Raw genomic sequence first — 20,476 nt, forward strand, 5'->3', positions numbered from 1 at the left:
ATGGACTGTTTACCCTACTTCCATCAAGCATTTCATCTGCAAGGCCCTGCAAAAGCTTTTGTCCTCAAACCCCCAGACTTCTTAATTAACTCAGTAACCTATACATTGCACATTGGAGTGTGAAGATAACAGTTTGTTATAGCTTTGGAGTAGTGGTGCATTTTTTTGGTTGACAATAAAGTTGGCTTTAACTATTACATATTTCACTGAACTCACAAAAAAACACTTTTATTCAGGAAATCATAGTATTGAAATTACATGCTTTTCTCTTTCTAATATGGTAAGCTATAAAGGTCAACCGTCCATAAATAAAAAGCATATAAATTATATATAAATAAAAAAAATCTAAATGGAGTATTGCACTCACAAAAAACACATTTCTACTCAAATGGTAAAAGAGTTATTCCACATACATCCATCATACAGTGATCATCATTTAGTGTTTTATATATCAGGAAACTGCCTTCATCTACAACCCAAGCATGAAGAGATGGCAACTCAGATTCTTCACCCCAGGAATCCCCAGCACCAGCTCACTAGCCTCTGTAGACTAGATACCTGTAACAACTTCAGATACAGAGACATATTACTGTCAGATTTATCAAGAGTGATCAAAAACACAATTAAAAGCAGTAAAAATACATCAGGTCAATATATAATTTGAACCAATGCTTTTTGTTCCCAGGTAGGTCATGCAGTGATTGCTCTGAATATTAATGCAAAATTATGTCAGAGCAGCAGCACAAGTAAGACAAAAACAGTGAAATGTGTAAATGTAAAATGTATTTATATTATTTCAGCTATGCTCGCAAACTTTTATTTATATAATGTAAGCTAAAGTAGTGATTTCTATTAGCGAGAGTTTTCCAGGTAAGTCATGTTGTAAATATTCAAGCCATTTAGCATAAGCATTAGCAACCGCTAGTTGCTTTGCAAATTACATAAATCAAATAAATTGAAGTAAATGCGACATTACCAATGACATACATCTGGCATCAGCCGAAATGTGGTCACAGCCTCCTCTTCAGCTTCTGGGTCAGCTTCGGGATCGTAGATGTATGGTTGTATTACGCTACCGAACCAGCTGGCTATTGTCGTGCAGTCCTCTAGTGGGTCGTCTACTGCCACCTATTGTATCCTAACCGTGCGGTGGCTCGTATCCAAGAAGCCAATTAAAAAAAAAAAAACAACAAAAAAGAGGTGTGGCGAGCTATGGGGTGCCGAATATAAAAGGAGCACCTATAACTAGTTTTCTCACATTTAACTAAATGACACAACATGTTTTCTCACATTTAGTTAAATGTGCAAAAATCTAAACGAAAATGTTAAATGTAAACGTTAAATGTAAATGTTAAATGTAAATGTAAATGCAAATGTTAAATGTAAATGTTAAATGTTCGCCGAGTGTAAACTGAATATTCATTAATGTGCAAGTAGACTCCACCCCTACCTTCAAACAGCGCTGGTCTAAGATCAGAGACGCAAACTCAATCACCTCAAACAGTGCGCGCAAACCCCGCCCACATCTGATCTGGAAACTTTTGTTTTTAGCCTGGACGTAACTTCGGCTAGCTAGTATAGTTAGCCGACTAATTCTCCACCGGCGCCACAGAAATATTCTATTCAAACCTACTTAACTCCCCATTAATGGTGTTTATGACAGAACAGCAGTTTGAAGCGGAGCCTCAGCCCGCACGTCGGCCGTTAAAGCCCGTTCAATCTCCCCCAACGGGAGGCCGTCGGAGCTGGCGGCCATGACGGCTTCGACTTCAGGCTTCTCTCCAGTATTTTCGTGCACCGATCCAGAGTCAGATGTGGGCGGGGCTATGCGTACTGTTTGACGTGTTGAGTCCGCGTCACTGATATAGGATAATAGGGGGTGGAATCCACTTAAATATTCAGTTCGATCATTTACCATTTACATTTATTAGCTTTGTGGCTAATTGGAGCACTTTTTGGGGAAAAACCTGGGCTGATTAGAAGAGACGGCGTCCATCCCAGGTTGAACGGAGCCTCTCTGCTTTCTAGTAACATGGCCATGTTGCTTAGCCTCCCCACTCCGTGACAACTCAGAGTGGAGCCCAGGAAGCAGAGTCACAGTCTTACACGCCTCTCTGCATGTTCTCTACAGCCGCCACCCACTCCTAGTCTTAGTTATCACATAGAGACTGTGTCTGCTTCTCGACCACCTAAACTATACAAGTCACAAACAAATCCAAGAGGAGTGACTTAGCAGAATTTAATAAACATCAAAACAGTTCCTCTTACGGAACAAAGTAACAGTAAGCTAATAAAGTGTGGTTTATTAAATATCAGATCTCTCTCATCTAAATCCTTTTTAATAAATGACTTGATAAGTGACCATCACATAGATCTGTTCTGTCTCACTGAAACCTGGCTGCAGCAGGATGAATATGTTACTTTAAATGAGTCGACTCCAATGAGTCATATCAACTATCATGTTTCAAGAAGTACAGGTAGAGGTGGAGGAGTAGCAGCAATTTATAAATCAGATTTATTAATTACTCCTAAACCTAAACATAGTTATAACTCATTTGAGAGCCTCACTCTGAGCCTTTCTCAGCCAGACTCTAAAACTCAGAAACCAGTTGTGTTTTGTATTGTTTACCGTCCTCCTACTCCAAATTCAGAGTTCTTAACTGAGTCTACTATCCCCTTAAATCTCAGCAGTAATGACTTTATGAACTACTTTACTAATAAAATTATCATCATTAGAAAAAACATTCAGCAGCGACTTCTTCCAAACGACAGAAAGCACTGTCTAGATCCATCAACTTTAAATTTATTAAATCCTCTGTCTTACCTAGACAGAGGAATCAGTGTAGTGAAGTGTTGTTTATAGAAGTATGACCGAGGCCGACCAAGATGTTTACATGCCAGTCCAACAGTTGTCCTTGAAGGTAGTCACAACAGGGGAAGAGGATAGATAGAGGCACAGCTGGTGAACTAGATTGGACCCGGGAAGAGAGGGGTGAGAGAGAATTTTAATGATCCATGACTAATTTGTCTAGATCAACACTCCAATCGGTCAGAACTCAGGGCTTCATCGCCTCTTGTGGGACCACCCGTGACATCTCCTCAAGCCTGTCAGACAAGGCTGTCACCATAGTAACCAAGTGTTCAGTCTGTCTGCAGATGTCATCCGTCTTTCTCTTGTCTTCCTCCGAACGGGCTGAGATCTTATTAGGCAGTCCTGCAATCTGGGCATCCGAACAGGCTGAGATGTTACTAATCAGTCCCTCCATCCGGGTCATCCTCTTATGCAAATCATCCGAACGAGCTGAGATGTTAATTGTCAGTCCTTCAATCTGGGCCATCCTCTGGTGTAATTCCGTCAGCCGAGTAACCATGGCCCCCATCGGCGTTTGCAGCTCCACGGCCAGTGGACACGCCGATGAGCCGGCCGCAGATCTTCCAATCTTCCAATAAAGCAGGGCACCACCAAAGCCAATCATGAGTAGCCCTGTTATCAAAGTCCAAAATATGAATAGATTCTCCGCATCCTCGATGGACAGAGGCTCCAGACACACGGGGCACCAGGAATCCCACGTGTCCCGCATGTAGCCGGAGGCAAAAGTCCCCAATGGGCAAAGTGGTTCTCCCGGAGATTCTTTTGAGAGAACATTTTGTCCAATGCGCTGAGTGACCGGGTGATTAGCTACATGTTCAAAAATGTTATTCCAGAATAGCAGATCAGGGTGCTCAGAAAAAGACAGGACAAGGACACTGCAAGCAAAAGCAGAGTGGGAGCAGAGAGAAAACACGTCTGCACTCCTCGAGAGGCGGAAGAAGAAAAGCTCTGCTAAAGGAGAAGAAGAGAGCATTTAAATCAGGGGACAGGAAGGAGCTGAGGAGAGTGCAGAAGGAGCTGAGGAGGAAAATCCGTGAGGGGAAGGCCAACTAAAGGAGGAAGATGGAGGAGCAGCTGCAGCAGAACAACGTCAGTGAGGTGTGGAGAAGCCTGAAAACCGTCCCTCCACACCCACAGGCTGAGGGGGACCTGAGCTGGGTCAATGAGCTGAACTCAAACTTCAATAGGTTTGACCAAGCACCCACTCACCCCCTACTGGCCCCCTGCCTCTTCACCCTCTATACGTCAGACTTCAGACACAACAGAGACAGCTACGTTCTGCAGAGGTTCTCTGACGACTCTGCGATAGTCGGACTGATCACCGATGATGACGATGCAGAGTACAGAGGACTCAACAAGAACTTGGAACCACCTCCTGATCAATGCAGGAAAAAGGAAGGAGATGGTGGTGGATTTCCTTAGACGGCAGCCTGCTATCATCCCACCGATGCACATCCAGGGAATGGACATTGAGAGAGTGGACTCTGGGTACCTGGGTTTGCATCTGAACAATAAACTGTACAGGAAGGGTAAGAGCAGATTCTACCTGCTGAGAAGACTGCGGTCTTTCGGAGTGAGGGGGCCACTCCTGATGACCTTCTATGACTCTGTGTTGGTATCAGCCATCCTGTACGGTGTGGTCTGCTGGAGCAGCAGCATCACAGTGAGGGTACAGGAAGAGACTGGACAGAGTCATCAAGAACTCCAGCCCTGTCCTGGGTTGCACTCTGGAAACGGTGCAGGAGGTGGGTGAGAGAAGGGTCCTGGCTAAACTCACATCCATACTGGACCAGGACTCTCACCCAATGAAGGATTAACTGTCTGCTCTGGATAGCATCTTCAGTGACAGACTGATCCACCCTCACTGTGTGAAAGAGAGATTCCGTAGATCATTCCTACCAGCTGCTATCAGACTGTATAACCAGAACTGTTAACCACGTCCCACTACAATCATTCACCCACTGCATCAGTGGTTTATATAGTAATCTGCTCTGCACAATATTTGTGCAAACTCTGAATTATCATTTATCTACTCTATATTTACACAATGTGCAACAAATAACAAATTTTCTGTGCAACATTTGCGCAAACCGGTACAAGACTTATATTCATTACTGTGCAATAACCCTTCAATGACCTCATCCTCATACTCACTCTACCTGCACTGTACTGCGTTTTACTGTGCCAACACAAACTGTTCTGTTGCTGTATTCTCTCTAATCTGTACTGCTGTTGTGAGAAGTAATTTCCCCACTGCGGGACTATTAAAGGTTTTATTATCTTATCTTATCTTCAGCCACAGCAATGAATAAGCTAATCAGCTGTGGGTCTCAGATGTATTGCTAGTATTTGATTGAGGATTTCCTGCCAGTTCTTGTGCAGTCTTCAGTTGTTGAGGCGACCAGATCTGACCCCAGAAGGCCGCAGGGTGGTGTTGAGTGGGGTCAGACGGGACCCCTAGAGAAGCTATGGGGTTTGAGTGATGTACTGGGGGGTAGGATTTAAGTCTTGTTTTGTTTATTGGTTTTGAAAAGTCTCTATCTGGTCTGACCACACACCTTTAGCAGCACTGCTTAAAAATGTACCATCTTAAAAACACCTTGAAGCTCGGGCAATTTCTTTGGCCACAATAAAGCTTCTATTATAATAAATTTCTGCAAAAATTTTCACTGCAGTTTTTGTGAGCACATTTTACTGCATTCCGCCTTCTTTGTTTGTCTTCTGTGTCACAACTGACACCGCCTTATAACACAAAAGACACCTTGAAGCACAAACATGAATTCATCTTCCCCATTGGTCCTGAAACTGCCTTACCTGTCAATTTTTCATTTCTTGGACTTTGCTGTAGTCTAGTGTTGAGATACTGTTACCTTGTCTGATAACAATCGACGCAATTATGCACCCCTCTAAAGCTTTTGCTCCAAACATTCAAGACCTGTGGACCTCAAGACACATGCTATATTCAAATGCAGATCTTTCTTGCTGAGAGACAAACATTGTAAACTTCGCACTGTATTGTATGTTGATGAAAGTAGGACTTCTTCAGGACTCATTTCTCAAGTACCTCTCAAGTACCTTGACATGTTGCGTGAGACGGCAGAGACAGTGTGTGATCGCTCATCTGCTAAACAGTATTAATCCAGCAAAACCATATGCCAATCACCTAAATACAAAAGCATGACGCTGGTGAACAATTGCTGTGAATTTCATGTTTGAGGACTGGTGTGAGGTGATAGTATATAATGTAATTTCCGGGCTATAAAGCACACCCGACTTTAAGATGCACACATTAGATTTTGATTTAAAAAAAGTTTTTTTTTTATAAATAGGCCACACCTGTCTATAAGCTGCAGGTGTCTACATCGTATTGTGAAATATTTACACAGAAAGATGATACACGATGATTTTTGTAACTTTTAATTAAATACGGTAAAAAGTGCCTGTAACACGGCTGGTTAAAAAAAATACAGCAACATACCACAAAAGTAATTGACCATTATCTACCGCTGCCTTCTGCGCATTATAACCACAAAAATTGTCGTCTTTAGTGTCTTAATTTAAACAGCCTCACAATTACTTTGCCAAAATCTTTCTGTCTTTTGTTTCACTGCTTCGTTGAGTTTTTCCTCATAGTGGAGGGAGTTACTGCCACTAAGCTAAGAGCTAACTCCTGCGTGGTTTGTGCGTTAGAATAAGTGAAACGCCTTCAATCTATTTTGGCGAGAGTAAGCCATTTATTTAAGGCATAAAGAAGAATCCACTTGTTGCCTCTGTCCATCAGATGCATTAAGCAAGTCTCATCATTTTAGCCGTGTTCGATGGCATGAAGCTCGTAAGCCAGTAAAAACCCAGAAATTAAGCACGCCGTTACTTAAGACGCAGGGTTCAAAGCGCGTACAAAAAGTAGTGGAAGTTTAGGTCTGGCATTATGCAGTAAAAGTACACGTATTTTTTAAGTGTGAGCTTTGTAGTTGTTTAGTAGTATTCTATACTTACAAAATATCAGACTTTGAATGGATAAGCCTGATAAGTGATGTTAGAATCTGATTTATCATGTTTACTGTTTGATACTTGCAGCAGAGTTTGAAGATTTTCAATCACCTATCTCTATAAAAATGACAATTGTGTTTTTAATAAATATAATAAAAAATAAAAGGTAAAGAGTACACTATAATTTGGTATGTGCCAAGAACAGCTAATTAACCATTAATAATTCCTTTAGTTGCTTATGTTGTCTTGAAGCTTTAACGTCTTACAATTAACATTACATTGACCTCTGACATTGAAGCGGTTACCTTTTATTGTGTAGAAAAAAGTTTGTAGTAACTCCAGACTGACTGACTGCAATACAGCCTTTCACACATTCGCTGGAGACCTGAACATTTCAGGACATTAAACAGAAAAAGAGTACTCTAGTTCAATGCTGAATGTCTGCATGGACAAATCAGCACTAGGTAGTGTACAACACACAACAGTCCAGACGGGTGAGGTTAGTTAGGTAGAGATTGTGAATGTCAAAGCAGCTAATGCCTAGACTAGAAAAAAATGCAGGAAAATCTAAAAGCATAAAAATAAGAGATGAGTGTTTTCCTTTTGTTGTCTAGTTAAAAAATATTATGTATTATGGACATTACAAGAAGTATAGTTTTACCCTTGTGCTTGCCTTGAAGAAATCAAAAGAGAGAATAGTCCTTCCAGGCAATGTTGAGTAATCCAACATAACGAGTTATGTTATACATGGTCATCATGTGAATATGTACCTGCACCTGCTTTATACTTACTCTTTGCAGACACTGGACACATGGGCTGGAACGGTGTATTTACAGTCCATGATCATGGTAAGAGTTTCACTGTCGTTGGCCTCCTGAAAGGGTGGTTGGCCACACACCAACATGAACAAGATCACACCAAGACTCCAAATATCTGAAGAAAGGGACGGCACACAACACAAAAAAATTCAGACTGTCAGCTAGAATGGAGCCATCAGACTACTCGCCAACACCAGTTGTGATGTGAGCTGTGATACTAAAATTTTGTTTGAGAGAAACATGTAAACTTGTGTTCTTGTATGTTTCCTAATGTATTTACAAAGGGTGACCAAAGAAGGAAAATACTTCCCAGTAGGGAAACAAGGAAACATATTTACAGTGCAGTAACAGAGATGAGGAATATTGTCAGTACCACGTCCCCCTCTGGGCTCCAACAATTAGGGTGTTTTAGGAAGAACATTCACATGCTGCAGTACATGTGGGCAATGGATGTCAGGTTCATACTGCATGAGTGTGCTCTTATTCAAATGGAATAAGAACAATGTGTAGCAATCCACTTCTGGACTGAGGTAACCTGACCTACATGTGAACTTAACTCCCTACTTTGAAGAGCCCCTACGTCCCTTTCAGTTCCCAGAGATAAGGGACCCTGAATCTTTCTCCACAACAGGATCTTCTATCACCACAGGCAGCAATTGACGCCAACATGTCAAACGTCCATATCAAAGAACCATGAGTCCACTTTGTTGATCTACCTGTAAATCCCTCAGGATTCTACCTCTGCTTATCATGCCAAAAGGAGAGGCTGTCACATTTATCACCAAGAAGCTGTCTCTCCCAGAACTGGGACCACCAGCCATAAAATGTGGAATGTGCTCATCAAAGAGAACGAGAGACTTTATTTGGACACAAGTTCTGGTTCAGACGCACCAGAGCTTTCAACCTCCATGAAACAGATGTCATTGTATTCTGTGGACAAAATGTTTTCATTTGATATTAGATTGGTTTCTGTGTGATGTTCAATGCCTGATCTACAGATTTGCCAGGAAATTCCTAAAGTTACAAAGGGACTTCAACTCATCACCATGCTTTCCTTTGTGTGTAAACACAAAGTTGAAATAGAGAGACTCACCTTCTTTACTTCTTTTAATCTGTGCAACATACACATGGACTATTTCCACCAGCTACAATTCGGTATCCTCATTATTGTATCACATTTTTAAGTGTTACAATTGTTTAATTAGTAATGTCCAGATTAGGTCATTTATAATTTGATTTTGCTTGCATTTATTATTCGTGTATGTTTTAGTGTTTACTGGGTGTTGCATAAGACAAGACCAGGCATCATGAATAACATTTAATTTGTTACAGCGTTGTAAGGGACCACATATAAGACCTTAAGATTCTATGCATTTAATGTTGCTGGTTAACCATTCTGACTTCTCTGCTCATTTGAGTGTCAAAGTGATCATTACATGTTTATTGTGTTATGGTGTGATGGAACTTTGAGCTTGATGAAAAGAGGAAAGCTTAGTTATCCCAGATTTAGGAGCGATCCAAACAAAATAGTTTGATTCCTGATCTGAAGAGGTGGAACTCTTCACCACTGGTTGAACTAAATTCTCCGCCCTGCAGTGACCACTGCCCCAGGGGTATTTAAACCAGTGACACCCAAGGCGAATCAGATTTCCCTCTATCTTCAAACTTCTTTCACCTTTTCTTTTTGCGTCGCATTACTTTTCTTTAATTTTCCTTTTTTCTTAAATTTTGTAAATCTAAGTTAAACTTAGAAACACGAACGAACAACGATTTTTGTTACGTTAGAAAGTCATCAAGAAACTCTGCGAAACTGAAACTATTACAACCAGTCCTTAATTGACTCGCTATTTTTGATCGAACTAATTAAATTAGATTCCAGCCGTTTCCTTTTTTTGGGCTGGTTTAAACAGCGCTGATGCTTTGAAACACCTTGGAAAGACCAGCCTGGCTGACTGTTACTTCGCTGAACCCGAGCCATCATCATTACCGCGGGCGACGATTCCTGGCTCAGAGGCCGTGGCACCTGGACCAGAGAGGGCACGCCTGCTCAACCAACCGGTAACGGGAGACGCTGCACAGCGGCTACATCTCCAAACTAAGGCAAGACAAACATCTCTAATCCTCTGAGAATTCTGGTGTTTCTCAAAGCGCTAAAATTGAACATCCCAAATTCATTAGTTATCCTTAGATTCGAACTAGTTAGAGACGAATACTCTTTTCGCTTGATCAAAGCCATCACACACTCAGGTCTTGACCATTCTTTGGGTTTCACTCATTGATTCATTCACTGTTCATCATCTCATTCTGATCGTTCTCTCATTTTCTGTTGTTTATTTGAGTATTTCCATATTATGTTATTCATATATCCAGTAGTGTTAGATTAATAAAACGTTAAAAGGAATCTGGTTTTGTGTGCATTGCTCTTCAAATTTAAGCAGAGGTCACTGAACCGTGACAAGAATTCACGGCATAAGAGACTGATTTGGTTATTGTCGTTCATGAGTGGTAACTCATTGAATTGATATCTGGCATTGACTAGATTGATACAAGCGTGGTTTCAGCTTTAAAACAAACCTGGTGCCCCAACTTCGAGGTATATTAATGTTTCTGCATTAATATCAAACTATTAATAATTTGAATCCGCTACAAATGTGATTAGTAACAACCGCTATGCATCACACGCTTGTACCACTTAAGCACCATTTTCATTCAACATACTGATAATCTTCATAGTTATCTGGTCTTCTTAGCACTTTGAGGCCCCACTCAGGGTTCTGATGCAGACGTCTTCATCGTCCACTTCTTGTCTCACGTGGACGTCTTAGGCTGAACAACGTTCACTGACCTCATGCTTGCTCTTCAGTCGGCTCCTACTTTGGGTCTTCCTGATCTGACTCTACGCAACCTTTCACTCAAACAGTGAATGAGAAATCAGGTTGTACGACTTCTTTTCTTTTGTCCTCATACTGTGTCTTTGATTCTTTTGGAATAGATCACATCTTTCTACAGCCCGACGGCTTAGATGCAACACCACCTTGCTCAACATGCTGAACATTGTTGTCAAGAGGCCGTCTTGAAGTCTGGCTCTTTGCTAAGACACTACTCTGCTCAGGCTGCAGAGTTGATCGCGTTGACTGAAGCTAGTAAACTAGCAGAAGGAGAGTCTGTTACCATCTACACAGACTCCACAGATGCTTGTGACACTTTGATGCTCTGTGGAAGCATAGGAAGCTTTTGAAGTTTGATTGCAAACCTATCTCACATCATGATTAGGTTGCTGCTTTGCTGGACGCTGTCCTGCTTCCTACAGCTATTGTTGTTTTTAACCGTCCCACTCACAACATCATTGACAACTTTGTTTCTGCCGACATGCAGCTGCAGACACTGCTGCGAAGGTCGCTGCCCAACAACCCCTCCCTCTCCTCATCCTTGTTCCCTCTCCAACTCTCTCTATCCTTTCCTTCCTCTCTCCCTGTGCTTTAAACATTTTCTACCTCACAGGAACGCAGACTCTGGCAGACGAATGGTTGCACCTGTAGCCATGGAGTCTGGTTTAGGCCTGATGACAAGACGTGCCGCCCAAACACTTTTTCCCCACAATTCAGATTTCCCAACAGGTGAAAACAGGCGACAGGACCATCACACCATCCAACCAGGGGACTGAGCGATTGTTAAGGAGTTCAGGAGGAAGCACTGGGACGGCTGTCAATGATGTTGTGAGTGGGACGGTTAAAAACAACAAAGGTGTGAGCCAAGCGCCGCCTGAAGCTGCGCCTTTGAATCACACTATCAGACCATACATCTACACACACGCTCCTGAGAAAACACACACACGAGCAGCCTTGAGTTGCCAACGCTGGACAACGTGTAGACTCTTCACATCACGGGAGTGACAGTGACTCAGACGACATTGGGAGGAAACCTGGTGGTGATAACAAATCCCAAGTGTCTCTGTGATCAGCTGATCACAACCTGAAGAACCCCAACGAACTGTCAATGCGTCAACACAGAGGTTGGAAACAATCTAACGCTACTGTTCAACAGGACGAAGCAGATTGTTATGAGACATCAATTGTGACCTTGTTTTGTAAAACTTCATTTTATGTTACTTGGATTGTTGCCTTTAGCATATGATGTTTCTATGTAACTTTACACAATACTTTTGAATGAGAAAATTTCACATAATTCACAACACTGAGTTTAAATATCCTAAAGTTGATTTGGTGTTTAATTTGCTCACAATCACTTTAGTCACTGCTACAATTACTTTTTATCCTTCATTTACAGATGACAGAGGTTATGAGACAAAACGCATCATCATTCTGATTAAATCCCTGATTCTCCTATTCTCTCTAGACCCAAATGTACAATTAAAGATCCGAAAGTATGAAATCTATCTTAAGAATATATGAAACAGAACCCCATCGGAAACCTATGGCTATCATACATTAATTGTCTTTATTACATTACAATTGAATGGCCGTAGACCATGGTTAGCAGAGAAAAGAGGCATTTGTGTTATGTTTGGAGACGCATGTTGTACTTGCATCCTGAATAACACTGATTCTAATGGTATTGTGGCGAAGGCGCTCCACAGCCTTCAGAATCTCAGCTAACTCTGGTATAGATTCTTCCTCTTGGAATTGGCTAGACGAAATATCTGGAAAATGGAAATCTGTTCTCATGTCCGCAGCTGTTTCCCTTATCATTGAGATGGCTGTGATTCTCTTTTTTGGTTGTTGCGTTATCCCACTGGTTAGAGGTCTCATCATGCGTGCAACCTCAGCAACACTCTCGTATGAAATGACACAATGCACTGTGTTACAATGTTCAAAAACCCCAACTCTAATTCACTTAATGACTTTGACGATGGTCTTAGGCTATCTGATCACAAAATATAATCTGATACAAATATGATCTTGGGCTTATTTTCTTCACATGCTTATACAGAAGTTATTCTATAACTACCCACCAAAACAGCTCCCAACCTTTTGTCCCTAAGTTACTTGCATTTTATGTGAAGGTGTATTTTGAATCTTGATGAGTTAAAACCCTTATTGTTTCATTTGCAAGAATGTGATGTTGACAATGTTTATTCTTTTATGGTTTGATTAATGTGTAATCAAAAGGGGGGAGTGTCATGGGAAAAATGGTCTCTTCCTTATTTCTATGTCTCTTCCTTATTTCTAATGCAGTTATTATATGATTTATGACTTATGTTCTGCAATTAATATCTTATGTTTTGTCTTACTGTATGCATTTGACATTTCACCTAGATTGTTCAATGGTTGTCTCTGCCTGATAGACTCTCAACTCTAGCTCCCAAACCCAAGGTCAGGGAGTTGTGTCTCTGTCTGTTGAGACTTGGTGCTCCTTTCTCACAGATAGTTGGCCGTCAGCGATGCAGGTGTGAGAATGTAAATATCTTCACACACACTGCGTCAGGGAGGAGATGGTGCATGTAATTTGATTGGGTTAGAAAGACACTCCACCCTAGTCGGACAGAGAAGCTAAAAGGCAGAAGCAACTTGAGGATCGTGGGCTCTTTGCATCACACCTTCGTGGTGTGTGCACTGATCTCCCCAGCTGGTTTTTGGTTTGTTGATGTGCACGATCAACATCCATGCTTTTATTTGCTTTCCCCATTATTTTTATTTTCTTTATTATTTCAATAAATCGCACAAAAGGACAACTCTCTCATCTGCTTCTTTATGGAAAATTTCCACCACAGCTGCTAGAACCACATATTATTCATCATTTATAGAGGAAAATAAAATCAAGCCCAGGTTTCTTTCATGCTCTGTAGCCACTGAGTAAGAGTCATAAATGTGTTAAACCCATTGTCCCTTTAAACCTTGACTTCAAGGACTTCATGAACTACTTTACTCATGAATTATTACTATTAGAGAAAGGGTCATTTAGTATCCTCCTAAAAATGACATAAACCTATGATCAGATCCATTAGTTTCAGATCTGCTGGTACCCACTGTCTTACTGAGATGCTTCTCCCCATAGGATTAACTCTTCCAAGTCTTCTACTTGTCTCTTGGACCCAAATTCAACTAGGTAACTCAAAGAAGTTCGACCTTTAATATAATAAATAAAATCAACCAATCTATGCTAACAGGCTATGTACCACGGGCTTCTAAGGAGACTGTGGAAACGCAAACACGCACTACAGTATGTAAACCAAAACCACTGCTTAGCTGGACAAAAGGTTCTAAACACAACATACATCAACCACAAACACTGCCAATGCAGGACATGAACTAACAAAATATAAAACAAACCCCTACTACATGAGAAAGACCACCTTAAATACACAAATCAAGACACAAGTGTGAGTGATGAACTAATTTACTACACATAGCCCGAGAACAAGCAGAGAGAGACAAGAACAACGAAGAAGACAAGAGTAAAAATGCAAACAGGAGCCTCGGGCATGCCGGAGGACCTCACTATCTTGTGCTATCCCAGCACGTGACCAGAAAGCTGCTGCTGTAGCATCCTTGGCTATGATGCAACTCTCAGTGGCTTTCAGCTGTTTTTCACAGCAACCAGGGTAATGGTTTACATCAAGCACAGGTCAGTACATGAGTTGAGTGCGCCTAAGGCATGTTTTTGACTAGTTACATTGAGACCACTCTCACCACCAGTAAAACAAAGGCTGTGTAACAGTACAGACAATCCTATTTTCTGCTTTCTGCGTTCTGACTGTAGGCAGAAGTGAAAGGCATTAGCAACACCAAACTAAAGCCTAATAAATGAGGTGTTCCAGAGACAACAGAATAACTATGTGTGAATGGAGGAATCACTGTTACATAAGCCAATGATTATTCAGTGTTGTTCATTTACATAGCACTAATTCACCATGAAGTATATAAATGCATATAGAAAGGCAGATGTTCACCCAAGCTGAGCTTGGTTCTGCTGGAGATGTTATTCATTAAAGGCTGTGTTTCCTCTTGGCCTAGTTGCCTTGTGCCAAAAAGATCTGTACAACACTATTCAACTGACATAATTGGACCATTTTATGCCAATGAAAAGTGTTTCACACTCTCCTTTAAATCTGAATGTCTCTTCCTAACAGCCCTTAATGGCCTCAACACAGGACCACAGGATGAGTCGCTGCATAGAATGAACATCATCTGCAGCTACACATGTTGTTAGTTGATGTTGATGTAACTGAAGTTTTCCTTTTTGCCATGAGCCCAGCTGATGACTAAGCGGTACTCCACTCACCCAGTAGACTGGCTGATAACATCTTAAAGCTTAATAATGAAGCCTGTATTTGTGCTCCTGCCAGTCTTGTTTGAAGATGCAGGCCAGCCTTGGTCCCTTCTGTTCATCTAGAAAATGCCAGATAGAAATCTTGAACTAAGCACCAGCTCTCATCAAACATATACAACTTGTGCCTGATTCATGTTTTGTCCAGTTGAGGAATATTGCAAATTATTGGCCTTGTGTGTTTAAAACAGATATGAATTATCATTATCAATGTATTTTTTCACCCAGTGCAAATTGCTCAAAGACATTTTTACCTTACAAAGCAAAAACTATGTTGAAGTTTGAAGGTTCAAGAGAGCTTCAGTTAATCACATAATTACGTCCTCTAAAAGGGGGCCAGGTAACAGGTTACCACACATGTATATATTAAACATCTGCTACCGTCTTACAGTACGTCCCCAGGGCGTTGACTGTAGACCCTCTAGATATCCTGCCAGGCCATGGTGAAGCTCCCTCATTTACTACTGGCTTCAATGTCTTTCTCCCTTTAGTAATTAAAAAGCATGCTCTACTATGTTAAGATCACATGACTTGATTTAGTCGAAGAATATACTATTTCTTTATCTTAAAAAAAACATACATTGCTTTTCTCCATTTGCAGTATGGCCACTGGCACCAAATAAATGACTGAATAAACAAAATATTAAATTAATCTGTTGTCATGTATCTCTACGTGTAAACTTGTATAAAAGCAATAAACACAATACCACTGAAGCTCAAAATCAGCCATGAGACCTAGTAATGAAGGTGCTGACACGAGGCCAGCAGATGCTTAGTGTTACACACATCAGTTAACATCACAATACAGCACTTAGACTCATTAAAAAGCAATACCCTACTCGCCTCATTTGAATCTAAGTGTTATGTGTGGGTTCATGTGTAAAGTTCAATAAAACAACTAGTTTCCTCAGGGGTTTGCATCTGCCCCATCTCTCAGGTACGCAGGAACCAATACAAAAATAAACATGCAAATAAAACCTTTTTCATTGCTTCTGGGTATGTCCTCTAGACACACAAACACCATGAGTCCTCCAGTATTAATGCTACATGAACAACTACATCAACTGAAAGACAAGCTTAACTGGGTACATTTCATTATACACTTGTGACAATCACAATGTCCTAAAAGTACAATTTTGGCTCTCACACAAACTATGGTGAACACCAAGATGTTAAAGATGTTGGAAGACTTCTAACCAAGACAATGCACCACTGTTCTACAACTACATTTTAACATCATATTAACAATAATTCCCAGTGCAGTTTGAAAGCAGAAGCACAATGCTTCATAAGGAAACTAGATAGTGAGTTGGTATAAAATGAAAGCTTACTGCTTTCAAAACAAAGCAGTCAATGGACCATGCAAGAAAAAATAGCTACTGTGCCCAGAGGAAAGCAACAGTTTCATACAAGCTGGGGTGCAGACTTTGCTAATATCCTGCCTGATGTTGACTAATTTTAGATGGTATGTAATTTACAGTTTGAAATAGAACATTCATCAATACACATGCTTTGCATACCTACAGCTGGAGCATCATACTCATCACCCAGAAGTATTTCTGGTGCAGAGTATGCCAGAGATCCACAACTGGTAGTCAGCTTTTTTCCTGGTTGAAACTTGTTACTGAATCCAAAGTCGGTCAGTTTGACCAGTCCTTGTTTTTCAAAAAATACCACATTCTCTGGCTTGAGGTCTCTGTGCACCACATGCAGTTGATGGCAGTAGGAAATAGCATGGACAATCTGGGCAAAATACTTTTTAGCCAATTCTTCATTAAGACCCTCCTCATGTTTCATGATGTAGTCAAACATATCGCCTCCATCACCAAGCTCCAAGATAAGGTAAAGTTTAGTCTGAGTGTCTATCACTTCATACAGACGCACAATGTTGGGATGCTGGACCAACTTCATGCAGCGCACTTCCTGAAAAAGGTGGCCGGTAGCTGCCGTGTCAAGCTTAGTCTTGTCAATCACTTTTACTGCCACTTGCTCCCCAGTGAAGACATGGCGGGCCAGTTTGACAACAGCAAAATGGCCTCGACCCAGTGTCTTGTCTAGATCGTACAAGCCCGCAATCTTGCCATCATAGCCCCGTTTAAAGCCTGCCATAGCTGGAGACGTCGATGGAAAGAAGGAAGCCCCCGCCGCAGGTAGGGGCTTATTCTTGGAGATGTGCGAGTCCAGCTTAGTTTAGTTCATCGAAGGGGGAAACCCATGGCTCCTGGTTCCTGAATGACACAAGACAAGACTTGTTTGTTTTCTTGCAATAACATTTTAATCATTGTTTTCACGGACAAAGCTAAAGCACATGCTGAGATAAAGCACAAACCATCAGGTATACAGTAAACCTTTGAGTACAATTGACAACAAGTCAGATGTATGCAGAACGTTCTCAGTACATAGCTTAACATAATGGCTTAACATCATCGGGCAGATAGTGTGCGTCACTAACGTTAGCTGCTTTATTAGAGTAAAACTGGAACAAAACAGTAAATATATACACGGCCTTGTTTACTCGCAGCTAAGACAACCTAACATTGGTCCGGAAACCGAATGATGGGCCCAGCAGCAGCGCAAACAACTCCCGATAACCTAGCCTAACGCTACCCGTGGCTAGCTTGTTGTTCATTGACTGATCAAAGCTTGTCGAAAGACTGCATCTTAACCTAAACCACAACGCAACTTACAGTTGTCTCTACCCAAAAACATCTTAGCCTCATAACAAAGCGTTGGTCGTACATTTTAAGAATACTCCTTCAATAGCACACGGCTCTCCACATTTAGCATTTAGCATATAGCAAGCTAACGTTTACTACAGCGTCTTCATTTTACCTCTCGATAAACATAAAGCCCTGCGCCCGGTGTTCCCCGGATGTCATGGGTCCTTTTCGGTGCTCCCTGAAGCAAACTATACTAAAGGATGATAGTGGTACAACCTCTTCAAGGTTGACACCTGTACTCAGAAGACGTCTAGCCCCATAGCTCCTCCGTAAAAAGTGGCATAGCATCGTTGCTCGGGACCGCTGTAACCTCCCAGCCGAGGCGGTAGGGCAGTGTTGCATTCAAGAGCTTAGAGACTGCGGTCATTTCCATATGTGTAAACCATATCGTATAGACTACACAGCATTACTGTAGTAGGGAACCACAGTCGTGGCCAAAATTCCTTACTTCACGTCAGGGGGTAAAGGCATGTATGCTATGCAGTGTTATGATTTCACCATTGTACTTGTCATTTTAATTTTAGGTAACAACAAACAGTAATTGAGATATTAATAAGTGGCTAATTGCATTGTAAACGTGTCACGAGAATTTTTACGAGGATTACTTGAAGGCATCATCATCAACCGCATTCGTTTCTGACGTCAAAGCCATTAGATTAAGAAGGGTGCTAAAGAACGACCAATAGCAGACCTCGAACTGTTATTACATACAGACACTCCTCATAATACAGATTAATACTGAGGTACCAAGTGTGTAACCTTAATAGTTTGAGTTGGTAAAAACATACATACTACCAAGTATGTATGTAAGTACAGGGCTTGTTACTGAGGTCAGAGCTATGCACAGGACAACGTGCAGATTTAGATTCACAGATGACTTTGCATTGCAAGATCTTAGGGGAAACTATGAACTCTAATTGTTACATTCAAATCAATATTTAGTCAATCTGTACAAATTGCATTATACTTTAAACTTAACTTGTAAACTTTATCATTATTGTAGTTGTAACAATTGTGCCTTTGTGCATTTTCTTATCCAACACATACATTATCATGTGCTGGTTAGGTACATTATTGAACATTCTTACACAAACACCTAAATTCTTGTGCCCTGTCGTACATAAAGTTTAAAACATCTGATGTTCCATTTGTGTTTGCCTTTTACACCCTGGTCTCTGGCTCCATCTAATCTGATTCCTCATCAGACCAAAGGCCGTAAAACCGAATGCATCTTGTCTTCGAAGCTTGTTAATCCTTCCTTTGGAAAACAAGACACGATGATGCAGAAGTGAGAATGCAAACATTCTTACTCACGGTGAGATAAGGTGGCACAAACAATTCTATTGGTGCAGAGAGACATTCCAGGGCCAGAGAAACGGGGTTAAAAGGCAGAGACAACTTGAGGATTGCGAGCTCTTTGCATCACACCTTTGTGGTGTATGCACTGGTTTTTGATGTGCACGATCAACATCCATGTTTTTGATTTGCTTTCCCCATTATTTTTATTTTCCTTTTAATTTTACAATAAATCTCACAAAAGACAACTCTCTCATTTGCCTCTTAATGTAAAATTTCCACCACAGTAGTGGACGTTAAGAGTAACAAATAACAGAATAACAGCAGAAAATAAGTATTGTATTGTATAATAAAGTATTGTGCCATTCAGTATGTGCAATACAATACCTGTATTAGTGTGTGATGGAGCCTTTGCCAGGTGTAGCGTTGGATTGTTGTTCCAAATAGAAGATAGGTAGCAACAATTTTGACTTGCATTCAAGTGTGTTTGTGCCTGTAAGCATCACTGTTTGAATAGAGAGTAAGAATGCCTTTATCAGTCCCACAGCAAGGAAATTGCACAAGAGCAACAGGACAGAAACAGAGAGAAATCATACAAACACACATCCATACACAGAGCAAATGCAGTTAACAGTTACTGTATGATTGTAGACTCTGATAGCAGCAGGTATAAAAGATCTGCGATATCACACAGCGAGGGTAGATTAGTCTGCTACTAAAGCTGCTCTCCAGAGCAGACAGTAAGTCCTCCAGGGGATGAGAGTCCTGGTCCACGATGAATGTGAGTTTAGCCAGGACCTTTCTCTCACGCACCTCCTGCACCGTGTCCAGAGTGCAGCCCAGGACAGAGTTGGACTTTTTGATGACCCTGTCACTGGTTTTTAAAAGGGGGCTGACCAAACGATGTCAGGTAAAAAAGTTATCATTTATACCTCCGGTAAGACACCTTGGCAGATGGTTTGCCGTGGGCTCAAAAACTAGTGGTCCCTGGTTTCCTCTGTACCTGCACCTTCAACAGTCTGGCTGAGAGGGGGGTGAAGCGAGCCTGCTGGAGTGCAACGGCTCTGTCCGCCGTTGTTTTCCCTCGCATACGCATACATCACTAATATTCAATGGACGAATGTCCTGTTGTAGATTATTTAGAAGACAGCTAGTTTTTCAGCACAGTCTGATATTTGTGGCAATACGCTGTATGGAGGAGTACGAAGCTGCCCACAGCAGAGAGCCGAGAGCTGGCGTCCGGCAGAGCCAAAGGCCGGCATCCCGCAACAGACAGTCAAGAGCCAGATGCATCGTGTCTCTGCGCTGATAAAAGCACAACTGAATATCCCAGTGCTGCAATGAATCGACTACTGCCAATTTCTCTTGGATGATGCTAAGGATTCTACTGTTGACTGTGTGTATTTGTTGTGATCAGTTTTGGGTTACATACGTTCAGAGGAGCTGGAAACAGCTTCAGTAAGCCAAGAGGAGACCAGAAAAAACAGTTTTGT

At 41.4% G+C, this 20,476-nt stretch overlaps 1 protein-coding gene across 1 annotated transcript in view; it reads right to left on the bottom strand.

The window, feature by feature from the left end:
• Nucleotides 1-18,029, bottom strand: part of snrka (SNF related kinase a) — a 29,855-nt gene extending 11,826 nt beyond the window's left edge. Inside the window, exons 1-3 of the mRNA XM_029128580.2 lie at nt 17,800-18,029; nt 16,488-17,195; nt 7,654-7,795 (exon numbers count right to left, since the gene is read on the bottom strand). Of these exons, the coding sequence (XP_028984413.1) occupies nt 7,654-7,795; nt 16,488-17,076 (731 nt within the window). The 5' untranslated portion in view covers nt 17,077-17,195; nt 17,800-18,029. The remainder of the gene's footprint in view (nt 1-7,653; nt 7,796-16,487; nt 17,196-17,799) is intronic.
• Between the last annotated feature and the right edge of the window lie 2,447 nt (nt 18,030-20,476).

Source organism: Betta splendens, chromosome 16, assembly GCF_900634795.4.
Source record: "Betta splendens chromosome 16, fBetSpl5.4, whole genome shotgun sequence".
NCBI classification, from domain to species: domain Eukaryota; kingdom Metazoa; phylum Chordata; class Actinopteri; order Anabantiformes; family Osphronemidae; genus Betta; species Betta splendens.